Source organism: Prinia subflava, chromosome 31, assembly GCF_021018805.1.
Source record: "Prinia subflava isolate CZ2003 ecotype Zambia chromosome 31, Cam_Psub_1.2, whole genome shotgun sequence".
NCBI classification, from domain to species: domain Eukaryota; kingdom Metazoa; phylum Chordata; class Aves; order Passeriformes; family Cisticolidae; genus Prinia; species Prinia subflava.
The window spans coordinates 201,413-228,546 of record NC_086277.1 but is presented as its reverse complement, the minus strand read 5'-3'; the positions used below and the strand labels follow the sequence as shown (position 1 = coordinate 228,546).

Below are 27,134 nucleotides of genomic sequence, written 5' to 3'. Positions count from 1 at the left end.
TAAAAGAGCAGGATGCAGCCAGGGCTGGGGGGATTCTCTGTGCCTGTGACCAAGTTAAGGCTAGGAAGGCATCAGCTCTGTAAGAGGAAAATCCCAGTTGCTGAGGGAGAGCATAAGAGCATGAAACCTGATCCACGGAGACATGCCCAGCTCTCTCCTCTGCTCCTGGGAGCACCAGTCACTCACTGCATCTCCTCTCAGGCCATGTGGGGCCAGAGCACCAGCCTCAGTGGGCAGAGCCCTGGCTCCAGCCTGGTGCTGCCAACCCCTGTGGCAGCTCTGGGCTCCCAGGAGAGCAGCTCAGCTCTGGCTCCGAGGTGAACACATGGACCAAGCAGGAGGAAGCTATTTTTAGGGTCCTACCTGCAGGCAGGGTCAAGGCAGCAAGTGCCAGGGGCTGCTCCAGCTCCATCATCTTGCATTCCACTCCAGGCTCAGTGCTGGAGCCAAGAGCAGGCACAAGATGGGTTGCACAAGGAAAAGGAAAGCATAATTAATCAACCCAAGCTGGGAGTTCTGGCAGCTGGGCCCTACTATGGGTCACTGGGCTGACAGCCATGTCCCGCAGCACTTCCTGCATTCCCCTGGCCAGCAGGAATTGGCCCTCAGCCTCACTGGGGAAAATTGAAATGGACTGTTTGCTATAAATACCAGTAATCCCCCGGGCTGGGGGGAGTGGTGCTGGCAGAGCCTGGCAATACACAGGGCCAGGGGAAGCCACACGCTAGAAATTAATTTAAATCCCAGCACTTCACCCAGCCAGAGAAATCCCAGCTGCTGCAGCTGCTGCTCCTGAGCTCCTCCTCTCAGAGGTGCACCCCAATACCGAAATGTTAAGAGCTTTGCTCCTAAAGAAGCCCCACGCCAGGGGCTTGTCCCAGCTCATCCTACCTCTGCGTCTCCTCTGCTGTTGGTCCAGTCTCAAGCGAGTGCAGGAGGAGGGGGTCCTGCTTTGCCCCAGGGGGGAGGTGTAGAGATCTGTGAGTATTGGGAGGGTGTGGGGAGCACAACAGCTCCCATAGCCTCAGGCACAGTTCCCTGAGCAGCTGCAGACAGAGAAAGCCCCCAGCCCCACTCTGGGCTGGTTGGCAAGGCAATTCCTATCCCTCACAGCTCTGTGTGGTAGTGGGTGTCCATGGGCAGCTGCAGGAACGGTGAACCTGTCAGCTGGACTTTCAGCAAGTGGTGACCCTGCTTGGCCACAGCCTGGCTGCCTCTGGCTGTCCTGTGAAGATCCACAGCCAGAGCTGGGGTCCTGCTCCACTCTTTGCTTGCTGACAGGTCTTTGGATTCTGTCTCATATGAGAGAGCTCTCATCCCACGCTCAACCCAAAGCCAGCACTTGCCTTGCACAAGGAAAGGGGCTGCTCCAACAGCACCCAACTTGTTGGATGGCAACAGCATTGCTACTTCTCACCTTCCACCAGCATGTCTGGCATGTGGTTCAGCTCAGACACAGGACAGGGCCTACAGCCACCACTGGTGTCCAGAGACAGGACACCCCACCCCAGAGCTAGCAGTGAGGGAAGGAGCTGGGAGAGCCTTGGCCCAGCACTTCAGAGACAGTCCAAGCCCTCCCAGGCTCAGCTCTGCCCAATGAGCCCTGTGCTTGAGGCAAGAGGCTCAACTCCAAACTCTACCTGGCTACCTTCATCATTTAGCAAATACTAACTCACCTGTCCCTCTCCAAAGCCCACTACAAGCCCCTCTTCACTTCAGTGGGAATTAACACACCCATGGCCAACAATACTGAAACTTTCTTTTTTGTTATTAATGCAGAACGTTATGCTGGTCCTATGGCTGCACCTTGCAGAGGTCAGTCCCATATCTCAGCTTGGCTGGGCTGCCAGTCATCTTCCAACAGAGACACAGAAAACCAGTCAAACAGCCTGTTTGGTTTGGTTTTTTTTTTAATCTCAAAGGAGAAAATTTGCCTCAAAATCTGCCAGAGGGATTTGCAGTACACGGTCCAAAGGTTTCAAGCTCACAGTCCTGAAAATTCCTCTGGTTTCTTGTGCCTTCTTTAAAAAAAAAAAGGGAGGGGTGAACAAAACTATAAAAAAGCAAAAGTGGCCTGAGCCTACCCTTGTTTAAAAAAAGGAGAATCATTTACACGCACATTTTAAAAATGCAGGGTCTGAGTGACAGGGACAAGGCAGCTGAGCCTATGAGGAAATTGCTGCACAGTCCCAATTCCACTCCAAAAACGTGGTGAAAGAAGGATGAGCACAGCCATGCATATGCCTGTGCACATTCATGCCCCACTCATTGCAGAGTGCTTCCTTACACATCAAGGACAGAGAAATTTTCTTCCTCTTGGGGTTTGCGGATCCAGCTGCCATAGCCCAGCTCTTCCAGCGTGCTGAAGAAGCACTGCTTGGCTGCCTGGTATGCTGTGGCTGCCTCCTTGGCATCCGAGTACACAGAGAAGCTCAGCAGGTCTTTGCGGCTGCTCTTTGCACAGAGCTGCCGGAACAGGGTGAACATTTTCCTTTTGGACACACGAGATACCTCCAGCTTCAGACTGAGAAGGAAGACAATGGCAGCAATGAGGGACAGGACACTGAGAAGAGCCAAGAGGAGCAGGGGGCTCAAGTAAAATCCCATGATGGAGGAGCTCTAGGCTTGGCAGGGCTCTGTGGTAGGGTCCAGGCTGGGCAACATTTTGTTTTCCTTCAGCAGTGCTTGCTTATGTCTGTTTGAAATTCCTCTGCCCAACCCTCCCCATGTGCAGGGTGCTGTAACAGTGCAGAGTGTACTCCCCACCTCAAACCTGCCCCCCTTCCCCCAGACAGTGTCATGAAAAGGCAGTGTCAGGAAAGGCTCTCCTTACCCATCTACTTTCCCTTTGGTGCCATCCAAGACTTCAACTTCGCTTTCATCAGCAAAACACCAATTCACCGATGACTCCTTCGTCTTGCCCGTCTGCCTTGCAGAGTCATACACGCTGACTCGCCCAACCTGCACAAGAGGGTTCCTTAACCTCGGCCTGCTCTGTCAGTCTCTTGCCCCTTTCAGCCCTCACAGTTTTAGCTAATCCCAAACTTTCCAAAGCCACAAGGATAAGATTCTTACTGAGTTTACGGCTAGAGAGGAAACCTTAGTGTCCTTTTTTCCAGACTAAGACATTGCCAGTAACCCCTAAATTGTGGAGTGACACAAAGAGGGCAGGTTATCGGGGTTGTCCTGTGTAGACCAGGAGCTGGACCTGATGAGACACTGTGGGTCCCTTCCAACTCAGGATATCCCTTGATTTATGTTTTTGTGTTTATGGTCACTAATTCTTGCCCCTGCTTGGATGGCTGCTGCACAATGACCCTTCCTGCAGAGCGCCTCAGGGACCCCCAAACCCACAGGCAAAGGCAAGGGGGTCAGAAGGATGAAGAGGTCCCCCAGCTGCAGTACCTCAGGATGGTTAATGTGATAGGGAGCCTGGAGCTTTTCCTTCAGTGTGTTCCCATCCCTCTCCATGCGGCAGCAGATAGCACGGGCCAAGTGACCCTGACTGTACAAGTAACCTGTGGAGACAGAGGAAAGGTGTTAGGAAACAGGATGGCACAGGTGATGGATTGACCAAACCCTAAGAACTGCAGCACTGCTCACAGGCTCCTGAAAGCTCACAGCATGTGGATCAGCACAGCTACATGTATCCTGGGTGTATAAGACAATGATCTACACAGAGCAACATTTCTCACTGAAGACACAAACATGCAGTTTTTATCTCACTCTCCTAGATCACACGTGCCTCCTAAAAATCCAGAACTTTGAAGAGACACCGACTCTACCCACAACCTAAAATTCATAGACTCCCTTTGCATTTTCAAACAGTTCTGCCAAGAAAGACATTTCAGTCTGTTACTCCTACACCCTCCACAAACGAACTTTGCCATCACACTGGGGAGTGAGATGAGTTGCCACTGCAGCCTAGTTTTACCCTGAAAAGACAGAGGGTTTCGCACCGAGTGTAACAGAACGGAGATAAACTGGCTCTAGGAAGTGTGACAGCAATGCTCCTTGCAAGCCAAGTATATTCCAGCGTAAGATTTTGTCACTGCAGGACATGGTTCGTAACCGTTCCCCATGCTGGATCCCATCCCACGTGGGCACAATGTCACTCGATTCCACAGGAATGGTGCCTTCCCCTGCACAAGAGAAGAAGAAAGATTTTCTGTACAGTGTCAGATATTCAGTAAATCAAAACCCCGTCAGCAACTGCACAAGAAAGTTCTGGATACCCAGAGTGAACTCAGGAGTCTGACACCAGGTTCAGGGAAAAATTTGGCATTCAGTATTGGGTACTGATAAGTAATTTTCAACATGGCTGACGCAGAATAGAACTTTGCTTGAAAGGGAGGACACAGACCTAGATCTGAGCTTTGCATCAAACTTCAGCTGCAAACTTCACAAGCATGGCAGTGCAACAGGCAGAGCTGGGAAGGGGAAGGGACTCTCTCTAAATCCTTCCATCTACCTCTTTTGGTTCCTGAATGCTTCAAATCCCACAACAGCACACAGAGAGGGGTAAGGAGGCTCTGAAGCACCAGAAAGGCTAAGAGGAGAGGACTGAAGCCACCCCACTGTGCAGGGAGAGATTGCACTCACCATTCTCCACCTTGGTCCGCAGCTTGCCTTGTTTGGGGTTCTCAAAGAGAGGCTGGTGTTGGAGTTGTCCCATCTCATTTGCCTGATCGCTGCAGGATTTATCAAAGAGTGCTCCATCTCCACACGGTGCTGTGCTAGAAAACAAACCCTCCCTGGTTAGCACTGACTGTAAAGGAAACAGCCAGGGCCAGGAGCGTGACAGTGCTGCTGATGCCAGTCATTCAACACCCCCCCACAAACCTGATGTAGAGGTGAAAGGTAACATTGCTCTTTATTCTGAGTTTCTTTCCTCCTGCTTGCTCAAAAATGCTCTCTTCTGCAGAGGAAGGATTAGACGGGTCATACTTCATCAGCTCACTGTAAAGAAACCTGAAAATAACACCATCCTGTCAAAAGGCTTCTCTGTTTCTCAGACAAGGAGTGCTTCAATTGACAGGTAGGGTCCCGTATCACCCACTCCTGTCACATGGAAGAACAGACTTTGTGTGTGAGTCTCTTGAGCAGAGACTCAGAGACTCAGCAGAGATTTGAGCAGAGACTCAGCTGTGGCTGAGGGTGCCTGGAAAGCCAATAAACAATGCTTGATGCACAAAAAAGGGCAAAAAAATCCAGCAGATTTTCTGCCATGCAGAGGACAAGAAGCAGAAAAGCAGTATCCTGTCCAGGAAGCAGAGAGAAGCACTGGCAGGAAAAAAGGAGCCTGGCTGGGTGCTAATCACATGCATCCGATCCTAGTGTGAAGAAGACTTCAAGGTTGTTAACCAGTACCTTTAGTCAGCAGCAAGTTTGCATTCAAAGTAAACAACCCTGCAGGCAGCTGAAATCAAGTGGCTGCAGAACAAGCCCATGATCTGTTTAAACTGATGGGGTCTTTTATGGCTGCTTCTGGCCAGGAAAACCCTGAGGTCTCCAACATCGTGTCAAGGACTGAAGAAAAACTGCAGCCTCCCAGACAGTCCTTGAGCAGAGCTTATTCAGGGACTGATTTTGCAAGGAGAGGCAGAGCTCACTCTGCTGTGCCAGAGCAGGCACTGCTGTCAAGATTAACAGCTGAAACACACAGTAAGCAAGATGCAATCCTGATTCATCACTTCCCAGGGACCTGCCCTCAACACTTTCCCTTGCTGAGGAATGCAGAACACACAGGCAGCACACAAATGCTTGAAGGAAGCAGCTGATTTTTTTGTTCATAACTGGAGGACAGACATTAACCAAGCAGTCCATCTTCATCTCACTTTAGGTTTCAAAAACTAAAAAGTGCCACAGTGAATGTGAGAAGGGGAGAGGGGAGAGGGGAGAGGGGAGAGGGGAGAGGGGAGAGGGGAGAGGGGAGAGGGGAGAGGGGAGAGGGGAGAGGGGAGAGGGGAGAGGGGAGAGGGGAGAGGGGAGAGGGGAGAGGGGAGAGGGGAGAGGGGAGAGGGGAGAGGGGAGAGGGGAGAGGGGAGAGGGGAGAGGGGAGAGGGGAGAGGGGAGAGGGGAGAGGGGAGAGGGGAGAGAGGGGAGAGGGGAGAAGGGGGAGAGGGGAGAAGGGGGAGAGGGGAGAAGGGGGAGAGGGGAGAAGGGGGAGAGGGGAGAAGGGGGAGAGGGGAGAAGGGGGAGAGGGGAGAAGGGGGAGAGGGGAGAAGGGGGAGAGGGGAGAAGGGGGAGGGGGGAGGGGAGAGGGGGGAGGGGAGAGAGGAGAGGGGAGAGAGGAGAGAGGAGAGGGGAGAGGGGAGAGGGGAGAGGGGAGAGGGGAGAGGGGAGAGGGATTGTGCAGTTTAGTTGGGAAAACCCTTTCCAGCCTCTGAAAAACGATTTCTGACTTATCAAAGCAAACACAGGCAGTGTGTTTTCCTGAATCCTTCTACACTCAGATCCAAAAAGGCCAGGAGACCAAGCCTGTGGTGGCTTGTCGTGGCAGGAGCTGTGCTCAGGCTGGAGAGAACCCTGCACATCAGCTCAGCAGCTTCAGCAGGAGGCTTAATATTAATTACATCACACGCAGTCCTTAGGCTTCTGGTAAGTCTCCCATTCAGTACTTATTTGGGCATCATTCAGGCATGGCCCCTTCTTATCAGAAATAACTTCCCTCTATTCAACAATACATGAGTAAACAGTGTCTGAGGATCACTGCATCTCTCAGCACAGCAAAGAACTAGGGTGTGTTTCAGCTACACCCCTCCAGAATGGGAGAGCAGCTCCTGGCAGGACCCCGTCCTTTTCTTATTGAGTTTCCCCTTTTCTCACCTCACAAAGCCTCTTCGAGAAATGATTTCTGCATGACAGTCATTTACCGTCTCCCCCTTCAAGCTTAGCTCTTCTCCTTTCACACAGCGATTACCTGAAACAAACAAACAAAGAATTAAATAATAGGGCAGGTATCAAAGTCAATACAGCTTCAGAGACAGAGAGGGGAAATCTTATTTCTTTGGGCTCTTGAGCAGCAGCACTGGCACGAGTACTCTGCCTATTAATTCACTATCACAAGCAGTTAAGAAAGTAAAGGGACACCACTATAATAAAGGGACAGACAGACTTAAATTGCCATGAGTTTTGGGGGACTGTATCTTCCCGAGGGCTTTTCAGCCCATCACTCCTGGTAGAAGCCTGGCAACAAAGTAGGGAGGGAGATAAGGTATGTGCAGCTGCAAGAAACTGGAGGACTGTGTGCTGCAGCACATAAGGAACCCATGCTCTGATGCACAGAGTAGGATGCAGCAAGGCAAGCAAAGATTAAGAGCAATATAGCTGCAGGCACACTCACTTTGCTCTCTCTCTCTCTCTAACCAGATCACTTGTGACATCATGTGAGCCCTGGGAACGTTCTGTACCCTCTCTGAAGAAGCTTACAGCAACTGCCATTTCTGGGCTGTGGCTGACAAGGAAATCTAGCGTGGAAGTGAGAGTCGGAGTGTGCTGGAAGAAGCTGTTCATACCTGTTCCGATGCTGACCACCACTCCCATGCCCTTCTCTCCTCTGCGCATGATGATGGCAGCCAGGATCTTGCGGCCCAGCAGGCTGTGCTGGATGCGAGCAGTGAGGGCGTTGAAGCGCTGGTGGCTCAGCATGGCCATCTGATCGTGCAGGGTGCTGCCGCTCACGGGGAGCTGGGACGGGGACACAACAGCACAGGCTGTCACAGCAGGTCACACAGCACAGCTCAAGGATGAGCTAAGCTGAAGCACAGCTTTCCAAGCAGAAGGCAGAACACAGAAAACTGAGCTTTGGGCAGTGCTGTGTCAAGGGGTGGGTGAAGTTGTTTTAGATATTTCTGGGAAAACCTCCTTCAAGGCTTTGAGTTTTGCTTTAGCCACATCAGAGACAGCAGCAAGCTGTCTTCCTGGCAGAAAGCGACATGAGCTGAGGAATGGCCTCTTGAGAATGCCAGGGAAAACCCCGAGCAAGAAAGAACAAAACCAATCTGCCTATTTCCAGAGACTCAGCCAAGGAAATCTGTTCCTGGCTTTGGAGGAATTCCTCCTCTGCCTGCCTGTGAGGAGAGAGCAGTCATTCCCAGTGCAGACCAACTCACCTCCTCCAGCATTGCTGACTGACAAATCCTCCCTGATGGCTTTGCTATTTAGAGCCCTAGCTGCCGTGCCCAGTCGTGCTGCCTGGAATGAGGCTTTTCAGAGATCACAACATTCTAAGTGTGATTTAAATCAGCCCAAGTTTGGGACAGCCATCCTGACACAACCAGGGCTTTGCACTTATCTAACGCATGAACTTTTTGAGCTGACACACAATTTTAAGGCAGCACAAAGAAATTTGGAAGAAGTACTAAAAAAAGTACATAATTGAAAACAAGCACGTTCCTACTCTACCACAGGAACACACTTCAATAGCTTGTGGAAGAATCTGATAATTATTTAGCCCTAAAGCAGAGGCCCATAGGACAGAAGGATATGCCTGTGCCCTGAGGAAACATCTAACCCACTTCAGGAAAACCATATCACAGGTTATCAACAGCTGCAGAGAACAAAAGGATGACAGTTGATTTTGAAAGCATTTTTCTGCTGGACTGAAAGGAGAAGGAGAGGCAGGACTGCAAACACAACCCCAGCTCTGGCAGAAGATTTACCTCCGTGATGCTCATCCCTTCCATGCGCTCAGTCTTCTCTGATTCCCCGATCAGGACTTGGAGCGCTGCCTCGGCTGCCTCCTGCCTGCCCTGCTTTTTGTTGTGTGCAGTTACAGCTGGGAACCAGCGTCCTCCAACCTTTGCCTGGTAGACAAACCTACAAAGAAACCAAGAAACCTGTGCATTTCAGTTTGGTTTTGACATTCTCTAAGTGGAGAGAGGAGGGAATAAGAGGGACAAGATTTGGCAGAGGCAGCACTTAGCCCTGTTACCATCTCAAAAGGCATCAGCAATTTTGAGCTTTCTGCCCTTTTCCTAGGACGACAGCAGCAGCGCAAAACTTCCTTCTGCCAGATGCCACTACTTACTTGGGGTCATGGGGAGGTCCTGACTGGTCAATGAGTTTGAACTCTGCAGCAAATCCATTGGAACGGGCATATTCCAGCAGGCCACTGACAGGACTGACATTAAGATATTTGATGAGCTCCCTAACACCCTTTGTTTTCACCACCGTGGATTCATCTGGAGTGGCAATATTGTGCATGGACTGGTTACCGTGGGGCTTCACAACCGGCTAGAACAGAGTTAGACAGGAGAAGGCTGGTAAACACTGAGCAGCAGCAAACTTCTGCCCCACATGACCTCGTGGGGTGAAATCCAGCAGAACAGGAAATAAAAGGGCGAGAACACCCAATTCAAAACACTTGGGTCTCATAAAAAAGGTCTTTATACCTGTTCAGGCAAGACATGGGGTACGGACTCTCCAGAAAGAATCTTCACAGCAACTTCTGCTGCCATTTGCTTTGCTCCCTTCTTGCTGTTTCCTACCACAGCAGGGAAAATTTGGTCACCCATTTTCACACAGTAGCTGAACCTGACAGGACATTATAGTACATGAATAGTGTTAACCATAGGTATCAATCTGGTTATTATCCATGTCTCTCACTTCTGGGTAAATCCTTGTGGGTTATCTCCAATTTATCAGCAATTGAAATCTACTGTGATGGCCGTAAACACGTTCAGTAGCCTACCTTCAGGTAGGGTACAGGACTATAACCCATCCCTGCTCTAGTAGAAGAAACAGCATCCTTTCTCTAGGAAACAGCATCACTTTGGGTCTCTTTCTGGAACTAGATATCTTGGATGAGCCATGACCAGAATCCTCAGCTAAGAGGAGCACTCAGCTAGGTCAGTGACAAGTCCAGGAATGTGGGCAGCATGCTGAAGGGGAAGGACAGTGAAGAAAGCATTTCCACCCTCCCTCAAAGCTGATAAGAATATGTCATACCTAGGATCATGAGGTGGGCCTTCCTGAGAGAGTAGCTGGAATTCAACTATGTTCCCTGATTTTTGGCCATACTCCATTAATATGCTGATAGGGTGCTTCCCAGGAAGCAGGTTGAGGTGAGCTGCTGCAGATGACAGCTCTGGCTCCAGCTGCAAAGGCTACAGCAAGAACACGGAGGAAACTGGTGTCAGACTCAACACTGTTTGAGCAGCCTCACAAAGTAAAGAAAACAGGACTTACCAATTCTGGTTCTGAGCTGTTGGAAGGAAACGGCTCTTTAATTCCACTGTGCCTTCCGTTCTCCACTTCACTCATCAGGACCTTCATTGCATTAGCTGCTGACTCCTGCTTAGCCAATTTTTTGCTCCCAGCTTCTGCTGGTGGGAATCGGCGCCCGTTAATCACTGCCTGGAACTTAAACCTTTGAAAGAGAAATCCAAAGCAGCATATTGAGAAGCAGAAATGTGGCCTTCTCAGAGCAAGCAAGGCTGCTCTTGGAATTCAAAGGAGAAGACACAGCCAGCTCCCAGCTGTGAGAGTAAACCCAGGCTGTGATGTGCAGAAGACAAATATACCAAGGGTACCCGAGCAGCACTACTTTGTTTCATTGCATTTCCAGAGCTGTTCACAACAGAGGAGCAGCTCCACGTTTTGTTCTGAAGGAACAGGATGAATTGCCTTGTTCTACCACAGGTGCCAGAAACACGTAAGGGCTGTATGCAGGTAGGAGCTCTGTTGTGGCTCCTGGCCAGGAACAAGAAAGCTCAAAAGAAGCCAGCACTGTTTCATTTGTACCTGGTCATTAGGAGGTCACTCCTCCCTCTGGCATCTTCTGTGGCTATCAAGGGCAAACATCTTAGAAAGGTGCTGCCTCACATAAAACCTCTTACCTTTGACATTTCTGCCTCCCCTATTCCTGTGAACCCTAACAAACAAGTTGATCTTCCATCCCCCAGCCCTGGAAATCTGCTTCCAAGGAGAGTGGATCAAACCAGATCAGGAGAGGGATTATGCCACTGAATCGATTTAGATCCCATCTTAAAAAACCCAAAATAACAAAACCGTGGGACTCCATCTTTAGAAATTTGGCAAATTTTCTCATCTAGTGGATCTATTGACATATTTCAGTGTGGCACATATGGAGATTTTCACTGTTTCTCTGGTGCTCAGTAACAGCCATGATTCTGCAAGGGGAAGCAGGACTCCAGAGACCGACTTGGTCAGCTGCAGGGTCATACCACATGCTCAGCTCAGAGAATCTGCTCTGACCTGCTACAACACAGGAATGTCGAGAGCAGGGCCACCTTGTTTAACTTAAGACACCTGCACCCAAACACTTTGTTCTGGGCTCCCTTTACAACATTTCCACGGTGAGAGCATCTTGAGAGGCAGCTTAGAAATGCCAGTTTTCCCCTTTATGATCAATTGAAGGCAAGTAATTGAGATGCAACCTAGTGAAGAAATTAATCCCATGTTTGATGCTCAGAATGAGGAATGCCAAAACTGGGATACCTAGGGTTAAATTTTAGCCTTGCTTTATTTTTTAAGCTGAGGAATCAGCTAGGCTAATCCTTCTGAAATGAAAGAAGCATTAATAGCAGGCCCATTCAGGATAGTTGAGTGGGTGAACTTAGTTGAAGTCAAATCATTTTATGGAAAAAGTGCTCAGAAAAGGACGTTTTCTTACCGTGGCTCATGAGAGGGTCCATTCTGCTCCAGCATGATGAAATCACAGTGTTGGTATGTATACTGGGAATATTCAGTAAGGCCACTCACTGGGTTCTTCTCCTGACAAGCTATCAGTTTCTCTACAGGCGTGCATGGGAAAGCAGTTTCAAATGGGGCAGCATAACTGGGGGAAGACTGAGAATTCATGATGCATTCTGACTTATCAGGCTGCTTGTTGATAGCGTTCAGATTATCTGGGATATCATCTGTGATCCACTTGCTGTTTTCTGAGTTATCATAATTACTCAAACTGGAGAATTCAGGCTTAGTGTCCTCAGATGCATCTGCTTCCGTGTCACCAACGTTGCCCTGACCAGTTTGCTGCAAAGGCTGCCGCCCATTTTCTCCACTTCCTTCTTCTGATGCCGTCACTTCTGGCGAAGCTGCAGTCGTCTCTGCGGGACATGGAGGGGCAAAGGAAGAGGGAAGACCTGACTCAGGTGGTGTGGGATCTGCCATCTGCTTTATTGTGCTGGCCTTCAGCCTCATCTGCATCTTCTCACGCTTCCTATTTGTCAGGGACCATCGTGGTGGAGTTGTGTTCTGCCTGTGGACATCTCCCAGCTTTTCCAGAGCACTAAGAAACGCATTAACATCCTTGGCTCTTGAAAACCCAATGTTTTTGGCAAGATTGAGTGCTGTTGTTTCCACCACACTGAACAAATAGTTGCAGATTTTCTCCTTTGTCTCAGCCATCTCTGTGTCTCCTGAGCCAAGTGTGTTCCGCTCTCCCCCTCTGCTCTCACAAGCTAGATCTGTGCAGCTGGCACTGTGGTCAGTAGGGCTTCTTTCTCTCCCTGAGGTGGGGCTGGCAATTCTCCACAGTGGCGGTGTCTCTCCCCCGTGGTGCAACTTGCCTTCTCTGAGGAGCTTATACAAAACACGGTTGACCTCTTTCTTTTGAGTTTTAAGTTTACGTGCCAGATCATTAGCCGTGCAAGTCCTCCCCTCCCCAAGCTGCCTGAAAACAGTCAGAATTTCTTGTTCATAGTCTCGCCCAGCAAGAGACAGCCTTTGAAAGTTCAGCCTCACAGTGTCAGAATCTCTCCTTGAGTTCTCCTGGTAACGGTACTGCTGAGGGCAATACCGAGGCAAAGGCTCACCCCACGGATGCTGGCTGGAGAACCTACACCCTCCAGGCCTGCTGGAGCTGGGCTGACATCTGTCTGCAGGGGCCGCAGCTCGCCCGCCTCTGGTGCGCCACTCCTTGCGTGATCCCTGTCCCTGCAACACAGAGACTTCAGCGTCCTGCCCTGTTAGGAGCTGCTGGTGCAAAAATGATTCCTGATGAGTTTCTTCTGGGGTACGAGGGTGGTTAAAAAGACCTCTGTGAGTGCTGGGGCAGTTATGGTTTGACTGGATAAGATACGAGCCTCTGCCTCGGCCGGTGCCTCTGATCATAGCGCACTCCTGGGACACACGAGGGAACCAGGCTGCTGATGAGCCAGGAGAGGAGACACCCTGAGGAGAAAAAACACAGGAACTCAGAACGTCTTTACACAACTTCAGGGTTCCAGAAATGCAGTTTAAACAGCTTCCCAGCTACTGAGGCGTTCCAAGCATCTTCTCCCTTGTCCATTTTTTTTTCCTACTTTTCTAGGAGTCTAAATTAGTCCTGTAAATACAAACAGCAAACTCTGGCTGCCCATCAGAGAATCAGCAGCCCCACATCGCAGTTGAAGACAAACACAAGAAGCAGCTTTGACATGAGCAGCCCTCTGCTCCTGTTAGGCTTGATTCCAGCTGGGTGCCCTGTCCAGGATGCATTCCTGAAACATAGCAAGCTCCACTCCCCTCCCCTGAGGGAGAGAAGAATCTCAGACCTACTTTGCAACCTGAGAAATGTGGGCATGAGGAGGTAAAGAAGCACAGGGAGGTGAGTTGGAGCAGCACAAGGAGCTGGAGCAGCTTGCATAGCCACACAGAACAGAGCTGCAACAGGTTTGCAATTATTTTCAGATTCATGGCCAAAATAGTCTGAAACCCCAAGTGTCTTTTCCTCCCTGGACACTATGTGACCTGTAGAGGGAAAACGTCACACAACAGGGGAATGAAAGTGATAACATGCAAAGAAACTGGATAGGTATGCCACTGGCAACAGTATGAGAAGGTATTTTTTTGATTATAGCCCAAATTTCACTCTATCACACAAAGTCATGCTGCCCCCCTGGGGTACAGGTCCTGAGACTAAAGTATTAACATGCTCTTAAAAGTAGGTAACCCAAGCCCGCATATTTTAATCTTGTGATAACACTTGCTGCGAAACTGAGAAGATAAAAACACGGAACATGATATATACACTGCCGGGTCCCTGTTCCGGCTGCTCCTCCACGACCTCCTTAAGGCACCTATCTTCACAAAGACAGCTTTTCCGATGCGAGTCTCATCTTTATAAAGCTCCCCATCTTCACCAAACACCTAAAGGCCAACTTAAGTTTCACTTTCATTAAACAACTGCACGCGGCTGCCATCATTGGGACTTAATTTTCAATAAACACGGGGAGACTGAGTGCAGCGCGACAGGTTCCCACCTTCCCAGCTACCAGGGAGTCCCACTGCTGCCCCCCTGCTCCGTGACCCCGTTTTACAAGTGCTCCCTGTGCCAAGGGCAGGGCAGAAATAGGAAGAGGCTTTTGAAAAAAAAAACCAAAAAACAACACGCTCTTACCTCAGTCTCATTCGTACGCCAAACTATTCTATGAGAAAATACAGGGAAAAAAGAAACACCGACTCGCAGAATGAGTCCCGGCGGAGTGGTACCAAGCAACCCCCAAGATGACTGCGAGCTTCGTTTCAGTTTCGGTTCCCGCAGCAGCCACTCCGCCCCGCCCAGGGAGCTAGCAGCGGGGGCTGGCAGGATTTCGGGCTGTCCCAGACAGGCTCTCGGCTTTGGGAGCAATAATCAGGTTCCTTACCAGCAGCGGAACCGGGGGCGCGGAAGCGAACGTAGTAGGGGAGCTGATTCCCCCGGTCCCTATGGTGATGCAGCCTCGTCACTCAAGAGTTGCCGCCGGGACGGGGTCCTGGTCCGCACGAGAGGAGAGGCTGCTCTCCCGGCTTAGGAACACCCGTCACCTTCGGCTTCATCTCCAAAGGACAGCCAAGGACCGCGGCAGAACTGCTACCACTCGCACCCGTGTCAAACTACGTTCCCGAGCCCGCGCGTCCACGGCAGGAGTGACGACACCGCGAACACGAGGGGCTCGCCCGGCCAAGCCCCCGAGTCCAGAGGGCATTGTCCGGGGGGGGGGAGGGGGGGGGGGAGGGGGGGGGGCGGGCTGGGATACAGGGCGGCGAGCCTCGAGAGCCAGGAGTCGAGGATTTATTCTACGCGTTCCGCCCTACGGAACCTGGCCCTGATAGGGACCTTGGGGAGCTAGGACACGGTCACGCCGCATTCCGGTTGCCCGCGCCGGAGGCCGAACCACGGCTTGTGCAGCTCGAGCCCGCCGCGTCACCGAGTCTGGCGGCCGCTGCAGAACGGACGGGCCCACGAAGGCCCTCAGGGCCCGAACCCAGCCCACGGCCGCCCCCTCCTCGCGCCGCTTTACCGTGCCGCTGCCTCCGCTGCCGGCGCACGCTGATGACGCACACCAGACGCATGCGCCTGCGCAGAGAGCGCCACGCCACCATCTTTTCTCGGGGCAAAGCGCGGCGGCCATGTTCGGTGCGGGCAGCGCACGGCTGTGCCGGCGCCGCGGGGCCAGTGGGGCGCGGCTCGCCCGCTTCGCTTCGGGAGAAGTGGCACAGCCGCCCAATCCCCTGGCTGAAAGGCAGCGCCACTCCCATTGTGTCCCGGGGCATCACCCGCTGCACCGGGAGTGGTCGCCTGAGGCGGCGGCGCGCACAGGCACTACTGCCCATGCGTTTCCCATAGCGTTTCCCCCCACCTCCGTGAGGCTGCTCCTCGCCTCACGTCCCCGTGCGCCCACGGCCCCGCCGTGCCTGGGTGTCCTCAGGACTAGAGGCTTTTCCCTTCCTTCATGGGCCCCCCATGGCCGTGCGACACCCATTTCCTATGGGCTCTCTGTCTGTAGGGGGTCTCTGCTGGGCCCTCCGGGGCTCCTCTTCTCACTTGGAGCTTCCTTATTCCTCCGTGCCCCTCACCGTGGTCTCCCCCAGCGGGGCTCTTTTCCCACTGGCTTCCCACTTCCTGTGGGACTCCCCTCACCCCCATTTTAATCCATCATTTTAATGCCAGAGGTGCAGCAGGTCACATCCCACCCCGTCCGAGGTTCTTTCCAGGCAAATGGAGACATTCCCCTCCCTAATCCCAAACCAAGCACATCCCCCCGCTGCCGGTGGATCCTCCCTCTCCCGGGCAAACACCATCCGGATCGTGTGAGTTATAAAACTATCTCCAGAGAACAGATTGTTCCTGTCTGCTGTTCCACCGCGCGCGTCGACAGCCTTATGTCATTTACAGGGAGCCGGGGCTGTCCGGGAGCTGCACCGGCACTGCCGGGCTCGTATGGCTCGGAAGCTGTCAGCAGCTCGGAGCAGCAGCTGTTGGGCAGGGCACTCTGGTATTGATATTTGTGCGTACAGATCATAAGCAAAAGGCTTGGGAGCCGAGCTGTTAGATGCATGTATGCACCAGCCGTGGGGCTCGGGTTCTTGTTTCAAGCGACAACCAACAGGACAAGAGGAAGTGGCCTCAGGTTGCACAAGGGCAGGTTTAGTTTGGATGTTAGGGGGTATTTCTTCATGGAAGAGGTGATCAGGCACTGGAAGAGGCTGCCCATGGCATTGGTGAAGTCATCCCTGGGAGCGTTCAAAAATGGAGTGTGTGCAGCACCTGGGGATATTGGTTTGTGGTGGCCTTGGAAGTTGATGCAGAATCAATAGCTGGAATCAGTGATTTTAGAGGGCTTTTCCAATCTCAACAAATCTGCAATTCTATAATTCTGCTGCTGTGATACAGCTGGTGAGCAACTATCACATGCAGGACCATCATCTGGGAGTCCCCAGACTCTTTTCTGCCACGGTAGTGGGTGTGGAGGGAGCCGGGAGGGACGGGCATGGGTTCTGGATTAATTTTAAGGGTCCATCTGCCTGCATTCGTCCATGAATGGGCAAAACATACAAACACAAGCTCTCAGTGCACCCTCACCAGCAGCTCTGTATGTCCCAGTGGAGTGGTAGCTTTCTCTCCCTTCAGGTGGAAAACCTATTCCCACCCTGGCCTCCTCCCTGCAGCTTTCCAAAGGCATTTCAATGAGCGTGGAGTAGTGGCAGGGTGCAGAAATGGTGAGGCAGAGCCCAGAATTGCCAGGCTCAGCTGCTGCTCATGTTCAGTGAAGGCTGTGGATTGTTCAGGGTTTTGAATTAGTTTTTTTTCAGATGATTTCTGGATTTAGATATTTTTGGGGCTTGTGTGTTGTAGTGTGGGTTTGGGTGGGGTTTTTGTTTGTTTGTTTTGTTTTTGTTTATTTGTAATGGAGATACTACTTGCCTAAAAAAGAATCCTGCACACTCACTGAAGTGGTCACATCTTTGTTCCTAGGAGTGTCTGGGAGCACAAAGACTCCTGCCTGGGATGAGACTCATGGCAGACCATCAAACATGGGGTTCACAGTCCACATAAGCAGTATCTCCTGTCCACTTCGCCAAACCAAAAATTACTCCACAGCACACAGAGTCCGTGTGCACACACAACTAGCGACTCCTCAGTCTGTTATTTTTCTTCTTTTTTTTTTTCCCACTCTTTTAATTGCTGGTGATCACTCCCAAGCTTTGCCCCAGGCTCAGTGGATGTGATTCATCTTGGCTGCTGTGAAGATGGAATGGGAAGGTTCCAGCGCTGTTGTCTGCCACCTTGGTGTGACATAGGCTGCTCATGAAATCGTGTATTGCTGGCATTGTTGGGCCACGTATCCTTTAGAATTGCAACACCCTAAACCTGACAAACAGGCACTTCATCTACACAAGCTCATTCTCCTTTCTCCTTTTTTATGGTAAATTGGCAGACTCCCAACCTGTTTCCATAGGAACGGGCTGGGAGACCAGGAGACCTCCAGCTGCTGAAGTCCCAGCATTAACACAGACATGGCATCTACTTGGCCATGACAGAAGCTCCTGCAGCCTCTGGAGAATGCAGTCATGGGAAAATGAGTCAATTTGTGGCAGAGATAAGGAGCTGATAACCAGCTTACTTGAGGCTGCACAGCTGATTTTGGTGGAGGGTGGAAAAAGCTCCATTACTTGCTCTTGGATGCTGGGCCTCATCCTGCTCCCCTGCTTCTTTAGGGGCTGCCCCAAACCTCCCACTTTCCCCAGGCTGAGCAGAGGCTTCCCCACAGGATGGCAGCCTTCACTGAACCTCCAATGTCAGCTGGAGATGCCTCAAGTGTCTGCTTTGATTTACTTCCCTCTTATGAAATGAAAAGAGAGGAAATAAATTGTGGCACAGCTCCCCCGTCTGACTTTCTGCTCGGATTCCAGTTCTCAGCTCACGCTATTGTTCTGCAGAGTTTCATTTAAAACTCCTTTATTAGACATTCTAAAATATCACTTCCTTGCTCGTGCAGACAGCCTGTACCTACATGAGAGATTTGCACTTCTTAATCAGCTGGTGGTGGTTTCTAAGGGAAGGCAGCCCTGGGAGCGGTGGTTTATCACCTGCCATGCTGGTGTTTGATCCCCTCTGCCCCAGGGCTAAGCTGTGCTCCCACACTACTGGTAAGAGGTGCAATTACAGTTTGGCCTCCTTGCAGAGCGCTCATCAAACACTCCATGCTCCTCATATGTGAAGTGAGGAACCAGGCTGAGCTGATTCCCATGTCCTTCCAAGTGCTGCACTTTCTCCAGTCTGGCTGCAGATTTACAGCTGGGAACTGACATGGAAAAACTTTATAACTCCAGAGCATAAGTTTCCCTAGAAGGGAAAAAATGCTTTATTTTCTTCCAATGGATTTTTATGGTAGCTATAAACATGGAGCAGGTAATGCATGGGAGATGCTGCCCCATTCTGAACCTGCTGCCTTGGCATGGGTACCAGAGCAAGAAGCTGCTTCCCAGAAAGGGACTTCTCCACCTGCTTTGCTCCCAATAGACAGGTTCCCATCTGGGGAAGCAGCAGAGCTATCTGAGGAATTGCACAAGCTTTTGCCTTTCTGCTCAGCGAAGGAGTGAACCTGGACTTTGGTACAGCCCCAGCAGCTGCCATGTCTGTGGTCTCAAGATATCAAGCAGGGATTACGCATCCTGAGAGCTCCCAGTGGGGATCAGAGGGGAAGGGGGCCTCCTGACACCTCTGTCTATGTGATACTCTTTCCCCTTGGGCATCAGTGTGCCCCAGGCAGGGACAGTGTGCTACCATGGCTCAAAGCTGCAGTGCAGCCTAGTAGTGAAAGGCAGGTAGGCCTGGCACATCTGCATGCTGACTCCTACAGCAGTGGTGGGAAGCAGCGTGGTCTTATTCTGTTTGGTACAGAAGGTACCCTTGAAAAAAGCATAAGGCAGACTTTGGCTCAGCCACCTGTATGGCAGGACATGCCTTGTGAGCACAGCCTTCACTTGGAGTTCTTGGATGCTTAGGGACTCTTTTCCTGTGGTTTTAGAGCCATCATAGCATGTGTGGCCAAATCTCCCCTGGCCTCCTTGGGCTCCTCCCTCCCACTGTCATGATGGCCAGGGGCTCCTTCAGCTTGGAAAGGAGCTGTGGGAAGCCTGGCCACTCAAATCATGCTTCAGATGTCGATCTCTCTTTGGCATGGCTCCAGGCTGGTCAGTCTCTCCCTCACCAAGGTCTTGACTCAGTGATGGCTAAAGCATTGCAGGAGTTCAGATGGGGACCCTAGACAGACCATGAACCACCCAGCTTGTTCTTGGAGGGGGGCTAGTGAGGAGAAGGGGGTTCCTTTCATTGCTCTTAGCACATCTGATGTGGTGGTTTCCATACAGTAAATCATCTGAATTAATGAATCTTTCCTAAAGCCAGAATTCAAAGATCTTCTGGTACAGGTCAGTTGACATGGCATTAATGCTCCCTTCCGTGGTGTTTACATCACCATCCAAGCTCAGGCTCCCCTTTTGGCCTTTTCATCTTTAATATTAAATCTGATTTATCTGCAAGATATCATGTGCACAGACAAATCAAAAGGATTTCACAATCCATCCCTGAGGCAGAGCCATGGGTGGGAAAAGCATTGACCTGAGGAGAAAAGCACTGACCTGAGAGCAAAAATCACATGCACCCTGGACAGAGCTCTCTACTACTCCCTTGCCACTTATCACCACTTCAGTGCCTGATTTTTACCTGTGTTGCTTGAAGTACTTGCTGACCCTACTTTTTCTTGAAGCTCAGTGCTCAACAAACTCCAGGGGCTGTCCAAGGCAGCAGCTGCTGCTCTCCAGTCCTCTTGATACATGTGCTATTTGAGCACAGAGAGATTCTAATGGACCATCTCACAGGGAAAAGCCTGGCACAGCTGGGTCTCCAAAGGACTTCCTTGCATGTAGGACTCCTTCATGTCTCCCATTACACCTCTTTCACAGCTTTTTCCTTAACTGCTGCAGATCATTTTTTTTATGCAGCACAAACTGACTGCTGACAGAGTCAGTGCCATGTGCTGATGGAGACACAGGAGGGTTGGCTGGAGCGAGTAGTGGATGGCAGAGGAGATGCTGGTTGCAGATCACAAGGACATGTACATCACTGTAATTGGTTAGCTTCCACAGATTTCCTCCCAAACAGCATTTTTTAATCTAAAAGAAAGCAAGAAACTGGAACACGTCTTGCTTCATTCATGGCTTCCCTGGAGGCAGAAGCAGCATGTGAAGGAAAAAAGAGAAGGAGGAGGAAAAAATAGTCAGAAGCACCAGGTGGCTGAATATCTTGCAGCCTAACAGATTCCTCTTTAATTAGAACAAAACCTGTTGCACTTAACCAGCATTCAGTGCTAGCTTTGGAGAAAGCAGCATCTTACCTGACCCTGTACCAGCACAGCTTTGGCATGGAGGGAGGAGAGAAACCTCAGGGAACTATGTGAAGCTATGTCAGCTGACAGTGCCTCTTCCACACCTGGAAATCAGGGCAAACTCCAGCTCCTACAACTTTCTTCAAGGCAGCAAGAGCAGGATGAAGGAGAGCCAACCATATCAGTATCTGTTGCACACTGAGCTGCAGCAAGGACTTGGCTGGGATTAACTGGAGTAAGTGAGACTTCACAGGGATTTCTGTGCCTGACCTCACTTGGGAACTGCTCACTGCTTCTCCCACAAATCCAGTTATTTTTAAAATGGGAAAGAGCTCAGCTTCATTTGCAGTGAAATGACTTCTCTGCCTCTTTAGTCTTCAGTTTTGAATGGGTGTCCAAAACCTTGCATGGGTTGGGGACCCCCCACCTGCAGGGCTGTGTCTAGCTCTGGGGCCCCAACGTAAGGACATGGAGCTGCTGGAGGGATTCTAGAGGAAGCCACCAAGATAATTCCATGGCTGAAGCACGTGTGCACTGAGATGGGCTGGGAGTTCAGCTTAGAGAATAGAAGGTTCTAAGAACTTAGAGCCCTCTCCAGTGCCCAAAGGAGTTCCAGGAGAGTTAGAAAGGGACTTTGGTCAAAGGTCTGGAGGTACAGAACAAGGGGGAATGGCTTTCCACTGCCAGAGGGTACAGTCAGATGGGATATTGGGAGGGAATTCTTCCCTGTGACAGTGATGAGGCCCTGGCAGAGGCTGCCCAGAGAAGCTGTGACTGCTCCTGGATCCCTGGAAATGTTCAAGGCCAGGTTGGACGGGGCTTGGAGCAACCTGGTCTAGTGGAAGATGTCCCTGCCCATGGCAGGGGGTGGGACGAGATGAGTTTTAAGGTCTCTCCCAGATCAAAGCAGTCTGTGATTCCAGGCTCTGCACTGGCTGGTGCAGGTTAGGTGGCAATGTCAAACCTCATCCCCTGCAGCACCTGGTCACATCTCAAGTGCTTTTGGCAATGCCACCTTACAGTTTTAATTCTTTGGTCCTTGTGACATGTGCAAGGACTTCCCCTGGTGCGGGTGGCTGTGGGGGCTCTCCTGTCCCCTCACAGCTTCTCCTCAGCAGACCCAGGAGTTGGATCCCACTCCTGGCCCTGGGTTGCTAGTTCTGTTGAAATATCATTATGGATGAAGTGACAGCTTGTCTGCAGGTTTTGTAGCAAAGCCTCCACCGCCAACTGGTTTGTGACGGCTGCTGTTGTTCCAACACAGTGACTGCTCCCCAGTAGAAAACCCCCCTGTGTGAGTGATAGCTAGGGACAGGCGCTCAGAAGATCACGTGATGTCACGGGAAGATAAGGACTCTCTCTCTGTTTCTTCGGTGGTGGCCGAAGATCACGTGATGTCACGGGAAGATAAGGACCCTCCCCCCGTCCCTTCGGTGGTGGCCCCTCCTAGCCCCATTAGCTTCCCACCAACCACTGACCTTTAGATCCTTTGCCCTCCCACTGACATAGTAGAAGACCCTTTAGACTATTTAACCCCATGTGTAATACAATAAACCGCCATTTGCCGTCCACCACATTGGTGTAAGCGTTGTGAATGGACCGAGTAGCTCGAAGACGTCGAGCTGCCGTGCTGACTCTTTGAAACCAGGTCGCCATTGCCTCATATCGAAGGCAACACCCCCCAAAAATCATGTAAGTATCAAAGTGTAATTTTCCAACCCATCCTTGCTGAAAAACTTTCCTTATGGTGCAAGCATCGGGCCAGCAGTCTCTAGGAAACCAAGATGACTTCTTCCATCTGTTTAACATGTAAAGGGACACAAATGCTATTAACACTAGCCTGGGCTCTCATCAGGCAGCTGCATCCTTTGTGAGTTCTCCCAGGAATTAGAGGGAGAGAAGAGGAAGCTGATATGCAAACGCTGTGGCTGTGCAGGAAGCTCAGAATGTAAAAAGCATCCTGCCAGCCCTTACATAAAGTCCCTGCCCTGCTCTCCACATTGGGCAAGTGGATCTTGCAAAAGTGTCACTGTCACAGGCTCCAGTGGTTAACTAATCCCATTGGAATGGCCTATAGCAAGAGCTGGAGCATCCCTCTCTGGTTTATGAGGGCTCAGGAGTTGTTTTCGTGGTGCCAAACTCTTTGGCTGATATTACCCACACTGCTTGGAAAGCGTGATCTGGCCTACAGACCTCACACTGCTGCACTGATAATTAACAGTAATGAATGAGCCCATTTGTGCCAGGAGTACCAAGGCTGGGTAGATGAATTAGCAGCAGAGCAGCCTCAATTTTACTTTGGAAAAGGAGCACATCCAAGATGGAAATAGCTACAGGACAGGTTCCCACCTCATTTTATCTCTGCAGCAAGTGCAGGAGAGGGTTTTCTGAGCATTTTTCTTCCTGGGTTCAAGAGCTGGGGACCAGATCTGGGTTGCCCAGCTGGAAGTCACATCTCACTCACCACGCACTCCATCCCCTTGGAAGCAAAAGCTTCTCTGCAGGGTGCAAGACTTGCAGCTCCTGACTGGGAAAATACCAGCATTTAGAGTCCATAGCTCAGTGCCAGAGCAGTTGCCTGCCTGCAAAGGCAAAGCCTGATCCAAAGCCCCTATTCCCTGCCTGCCCCTCCCTCACTCCCAGGAGCTGCCTCCCTCATCCTGCTCACTCCCGGCAGACAGATGCTCATTCAAACCTGTGCCCTGATTGCTTGGGCTTTTCCTCTACCTTGTGGAAGACCAGTAGTTCCCTACTATTTATAAAAGTTCTATCTGTAAGGAACTGTTCAGCAAAACAATAGTGCTTTTATTTTTATTTCCTCCCCCTTTTTTTCTTCTTTTCTTTGGAAGTGCGCTTCCCCTCCTGTCACTGCAGTGCCAGTGCTGATGCAGGCACATTGCTCTGGGCTGGGTAAAGATGCCCAGGCCTTCACACCAACAGCATCCTCCTCCTCCCTCTCACTCCTGGGACTGGGAAAGAAAAGGGCAGACACAGGGAGGTGGAGGTCCACACTATGATCATTATTACCTTTCTCTTTGGAGAAACTTTAATCCTGAGCCATTAATAAAAACAGATTTCATACTGCACATAAAGATTAACACATTTTGCCTTGCCTTTATGGGCAATATCCGAACTACAGCTGCCTTTGTACGGCAGGGCTCTGCTGCACTAAGCCATTAATCCTGGAAATGAAGCTCCAAGGGTTTAATCACCTATCAGAGAGCCCCCTGGACTGCTGGAGGTATTTTTAGGATTTAAAGGTATTAGCTCAAAACTAAAAAAGCCCAATCTATTGATTCATCACAATTCAACTACTGCACATCACTTTCCTCTTCCTCCTTCTCTGCTGGCTCCACAACACCATGTTTAGCTAGGGGAGTTGTTTCTGTTGGCATCCTCCTAGCCCACATATAAGGGTGGAATTTGGGTGACAGTCCCTCAGCCTGCCATCTTTAGAGTGAGCTGAAGCCAGCAGTGCCCCACTGCCAGGCTCTGAGCAAGGCTGAGAGTGGTGCTCATTGGGAAAGAACCCAGCTTCCCCTTATCTCAACCAATGCATGCACTTTGGGAAAGTTATTTGTGTGCCCTTTGCATCCCAGACATCTTTTATCCTTGTTTCTTTAGAGGTGAGGGATGAACTGGAGGGAGCAGCCCAGCTCTGATGTTTGAGCGGAGTTGGGTGAGTATGTGGAGCCTCAGTGCTGAGCCAAAGGAAAGAGCATCTGCCATGCTATCAACCTCCTACACTCCTTTCTTAAGCCACAGCCCAAGTACATGGGAACCAAAAATCCTTTTTGGGAGCAGGTCTGGAAAATCTCTCATTGCTCTCATAAAACAAAACATCTGGGGGTTCCCCCTGGTTTTACAAAGTACCCAGCAGCTCCTGGCGTGGGGTGTCCAGAGATGTGACCGCAGCCTCAGCTTCCCTCTGCATAAGGGAACAGGGATGTATCCCCTTCACTGTGGTCTTCCCAAACTGCGCAGATGGACCCTGCGAAGCACAAAGCTGCTTCCCAGGGATGAACAGGACAGCTCAGCACTGCTGAAGGGAATCACTGCACCCAGCACAACCCTCATGGCACAAAGTTTCACTTCTGCAAGGGGTCCCTGTGTCGGGAATGCCTCCAACAGTTTTGGCTCCAGTGGCAGAAAGAAAAGAGCTCTCACAGCTTGTCGAACAGAGGGTCTGAGGCACTGATAGCTGTACGTATAGATCATATATTTGTGTGTGTAACTTTGCACAGAGAGCTGCATCCTTACACACCCGCACAGGTAAATACTTCTAGATACTGACCTTTTCAGATTAAAGTCCAAGGCACTTTTTACAGTGAACAGGTTAAAGCCATAGTTTAAAACATGCCTGTTTCTGGGTACAGCTCGGGTTTATGGCAATGCTGTGGGAACAGGCTGTTGTCATATGGGCCAGTCCCCACTCCTGCCCTCCAGCTGAGAGACTGACCCTGAAGGAGGAATGTAAGCCCAAGACTAGATCCTGAGCAGAGAGACATGCAAGCAGCTCCCACTGGCAGGTGCATCAGCAGTGCTGAGACCACAGCAGGGGGAAGAACACTTTGGGCGGAAGAAGGAGCAGAGTTGGGTGCACAGCTTGCAGCACCCAGAGCACCGGGGCCCCCAGCCAAGAGCACCCACAGGGCAGGTGGTTCTGGAGCCCTGCCTCGTGCTTCATGGGGCTCTGAGCTGGCTCATCCCATAGGGAAATAACTAATGCCATGGAGAAGCTTTTTCTCTCTCCTCCAAAAGCTCCTCTCTACAACCTTGAACCCTCTGGATACCTTTTAGGAGGGAGCTTGGAGTTAGATGGGAAGCAGCTCAAACCAGTACAGAGCCTGGCAGCAGAATCTTCCCAAACTGCTGAGCAATCACTGCCATCGCCCCCCACCAAACATACCTGGTGGCCATGGCACAGGGCTCTGAGCAGCCTGGGAGATGCTGGGCAGGAGAAGCCCAAGGGAGAGTAGTGCAGAGAACCAGGAATCCCCTGGCAGCCCCAGACCTAGCTGGCAGCAGCAGAGGCTCAGCCCTGGCCTCTCAGAAGAACCAGCCTCTTCCCTCCCTCAGAGCTGGTTTCTGCAGGGAGATTTCAGGTCTGGGGTCGAGCAAGGAGCATCCAGATCTCATGGCAGCTGATTGCTGCTAGGACTCTGCTGGGTTGGACTGGCCTGGAAGGGTGACACCAGCACAGCTCTAACTGTGGTAACGGTGACAGCATGGCAGTGACAGCTCTGTTCAGGAAGGGCCAGTGTAGGGAATTTTAGACTTTCTCTGGACAAAAGCAGCAAAAATTGGTCACATAGGTGCTGCTCATTCCTGGACACATCATGCTCTGAGAAGACTGGCCAGGACAAAGTGTGGCTTCCAAAGAGCAGTTTAGGATTTATGATCCAGTGGGGATCAGGTCCAGCAGCTCAGGGGTTGGAGGTAAGGAAGTGATGCTCTCTGAGGCTCAAGGAGTCCATAGAATCAAAGAATCATGGAATTGCAGAATAGTTCCAGTTGGAAGGGACTTAAAACTCATGTCATTCCACCCTGTGCCATGGGCTGGGACACCTTCCACTACACCAGGTTGCTCCAAGCCCCATCTAACATGGCCTTGAACACTTCCAGGGATGAGGCAAACACAACTCTGCAGCCTGTTCCCAGCTGGAAGGCTGAGACAAAGCAGTCCCTGCAAGTCTCATTTCTCTTTCATGCTCAGGCTTTTGTCCTCCTACGAGGACAAACAAGTCCTATGAGGTCCTCCTCCGTCATACCCTGAGGTTGAGCAAAAGCTGCAGCCCCCCAGGGCAGGGTGTGAAGTGTGAACTGAACATGTCCCAGTCTCTTCTCCCAAGTAACAAGTGAAAGGACAAGAGAAAATGCCTGAAAGTTGTGCCAGAGGAGGTTTAGGTTAGATATTGGGAAAATTTCTTGTGTGTGTGGTCAGGCTCTGGTACAGGCTGCCCAGGGCAGTAGTGGAGTCCCCATCCCTGGAGAAATTTAGAAGATTTGTATATGTGGCACATGGGCACATGGATTAGTGGTGGTGCTGGGTTAACAGTTAGACCTGATGTTCTTAGAAGACTTTTCCAACCTTAACAATTCCATAATTCTATGAAAATGTGCTCCCACATCTGCTTTCTCAAGAGCCTCTGTCCTGGAGGAAATTTGACTCTTGCAGAGCTTGTGCCCAGGAAGCAGAGTGCCTCCTTCTGCTGGAGGAGACGACCTGGGGGAATGGCTTTCCAGAACCTGGGGAAAAAGGGAGCCTGACCTTTCTCTAAGGAGAAGCAAAGTTCTGGTGGCATTAGGCTACACATACATCCAGACCTGCTAGAGCTCAGCTTCCAAGTAATAGGAATGAGTATAAGGGGGGATAAAGGATAGTGACTTGGGTTCTGCACCTCTCCCTGCCTCCCTGTCCCCCATCTTCATTGGCAGTAGTAGCTGTACTCAGAAACAGACATTTTTGGCAGCAGCCTGGTGTTGCTGCCTGCTAACAACCATGTTGGGTACAAAACCATAATTGAAAGTTAC

The 27,134-nt window shown here is 50.9% G+C and overlaps 1 protein-coding gene across 3 annotated transcripts; it reads right to left on the bottom strand.

Annotated features, from left to right (window-relative positions):
- Nucleotides 1-1,892: 1,892 nt before the first annotated feature.
- On the bottom strand, nt 1,893-15,356 carry ADAR (adenosine deaminase RNA specific). Of its 3 annotated transcripts, none has more exons than XM_063420288.1 (15): nt 15,231-15,356; nt 11,639-13,140; nt 10,192-10,372; nt 9,952-10,109; nt 9,396-9,537; nt 9,032-9,237; nt 8,664-8,820; nt 7,518-7,689; nt 6,829-6,922; nt 4,843-4,971; nt 4,603-4,736; nt 3,960-4,142; nt 3,406-3,518; nt 2,834-2,961; nt 1,893-2,524 (listed from the first exon to the last, which is right to left on the bottom strand). In XM_063420288.1, exons 1-15 carry the CDS (start codon nt 15,339-15,341, stop codon nt 2,284-2,286), a joined length of 3,651 nt encoding a protein of 1,216 aa, XP_063276358.1. In that variant the 5' UTR covers nt 15,342-15,356; the 3' UTR covers nt 1,893-2,283. The 3 variants fall into 3 exon arrangements, with proteins under 3 accessions (XP_063276358.1, XP_063276359.1, XP_063276360.1); XM_063420289.1 differs by lacking the exon at nt 15,231-15,356 and adding an exon at nt 14,348-14,920; XM_063420290.1 differs by lacking the exon at nt 15,231-15,356 and adding an exon at nt 14,595-14,920.
- Between the last annotated feature and the right edge of the window lie 11,778 nt (nt 15,357-27,134).

Excerpts from the sequence above, each read along its gene's own strand:
- ADAR (XM_063420288.1), bottom strand. The coding sequence starts at position 15,341 with ATGGCCGCCGCGCTTTGCCCCGAGAAAAGATGGTGGCGTGGCGCTCTC. Across the intron at positions 6,923-7,517 it reads GGTGGTCAGCATCGGAACAG|GTAATCGCTGTGTGAAAGGA; the intron begins GTATGAACAGCT and ends TGTTTGTTTCAG. Across the intron at positions 4,972-6,828 it reads TCTCGAAGAGGCTTTGTGAG|GTTTCTTTACAGTGAGCTGA; the intron begins GTGAGAAAAGGG and ends TGTTATTTTCAG.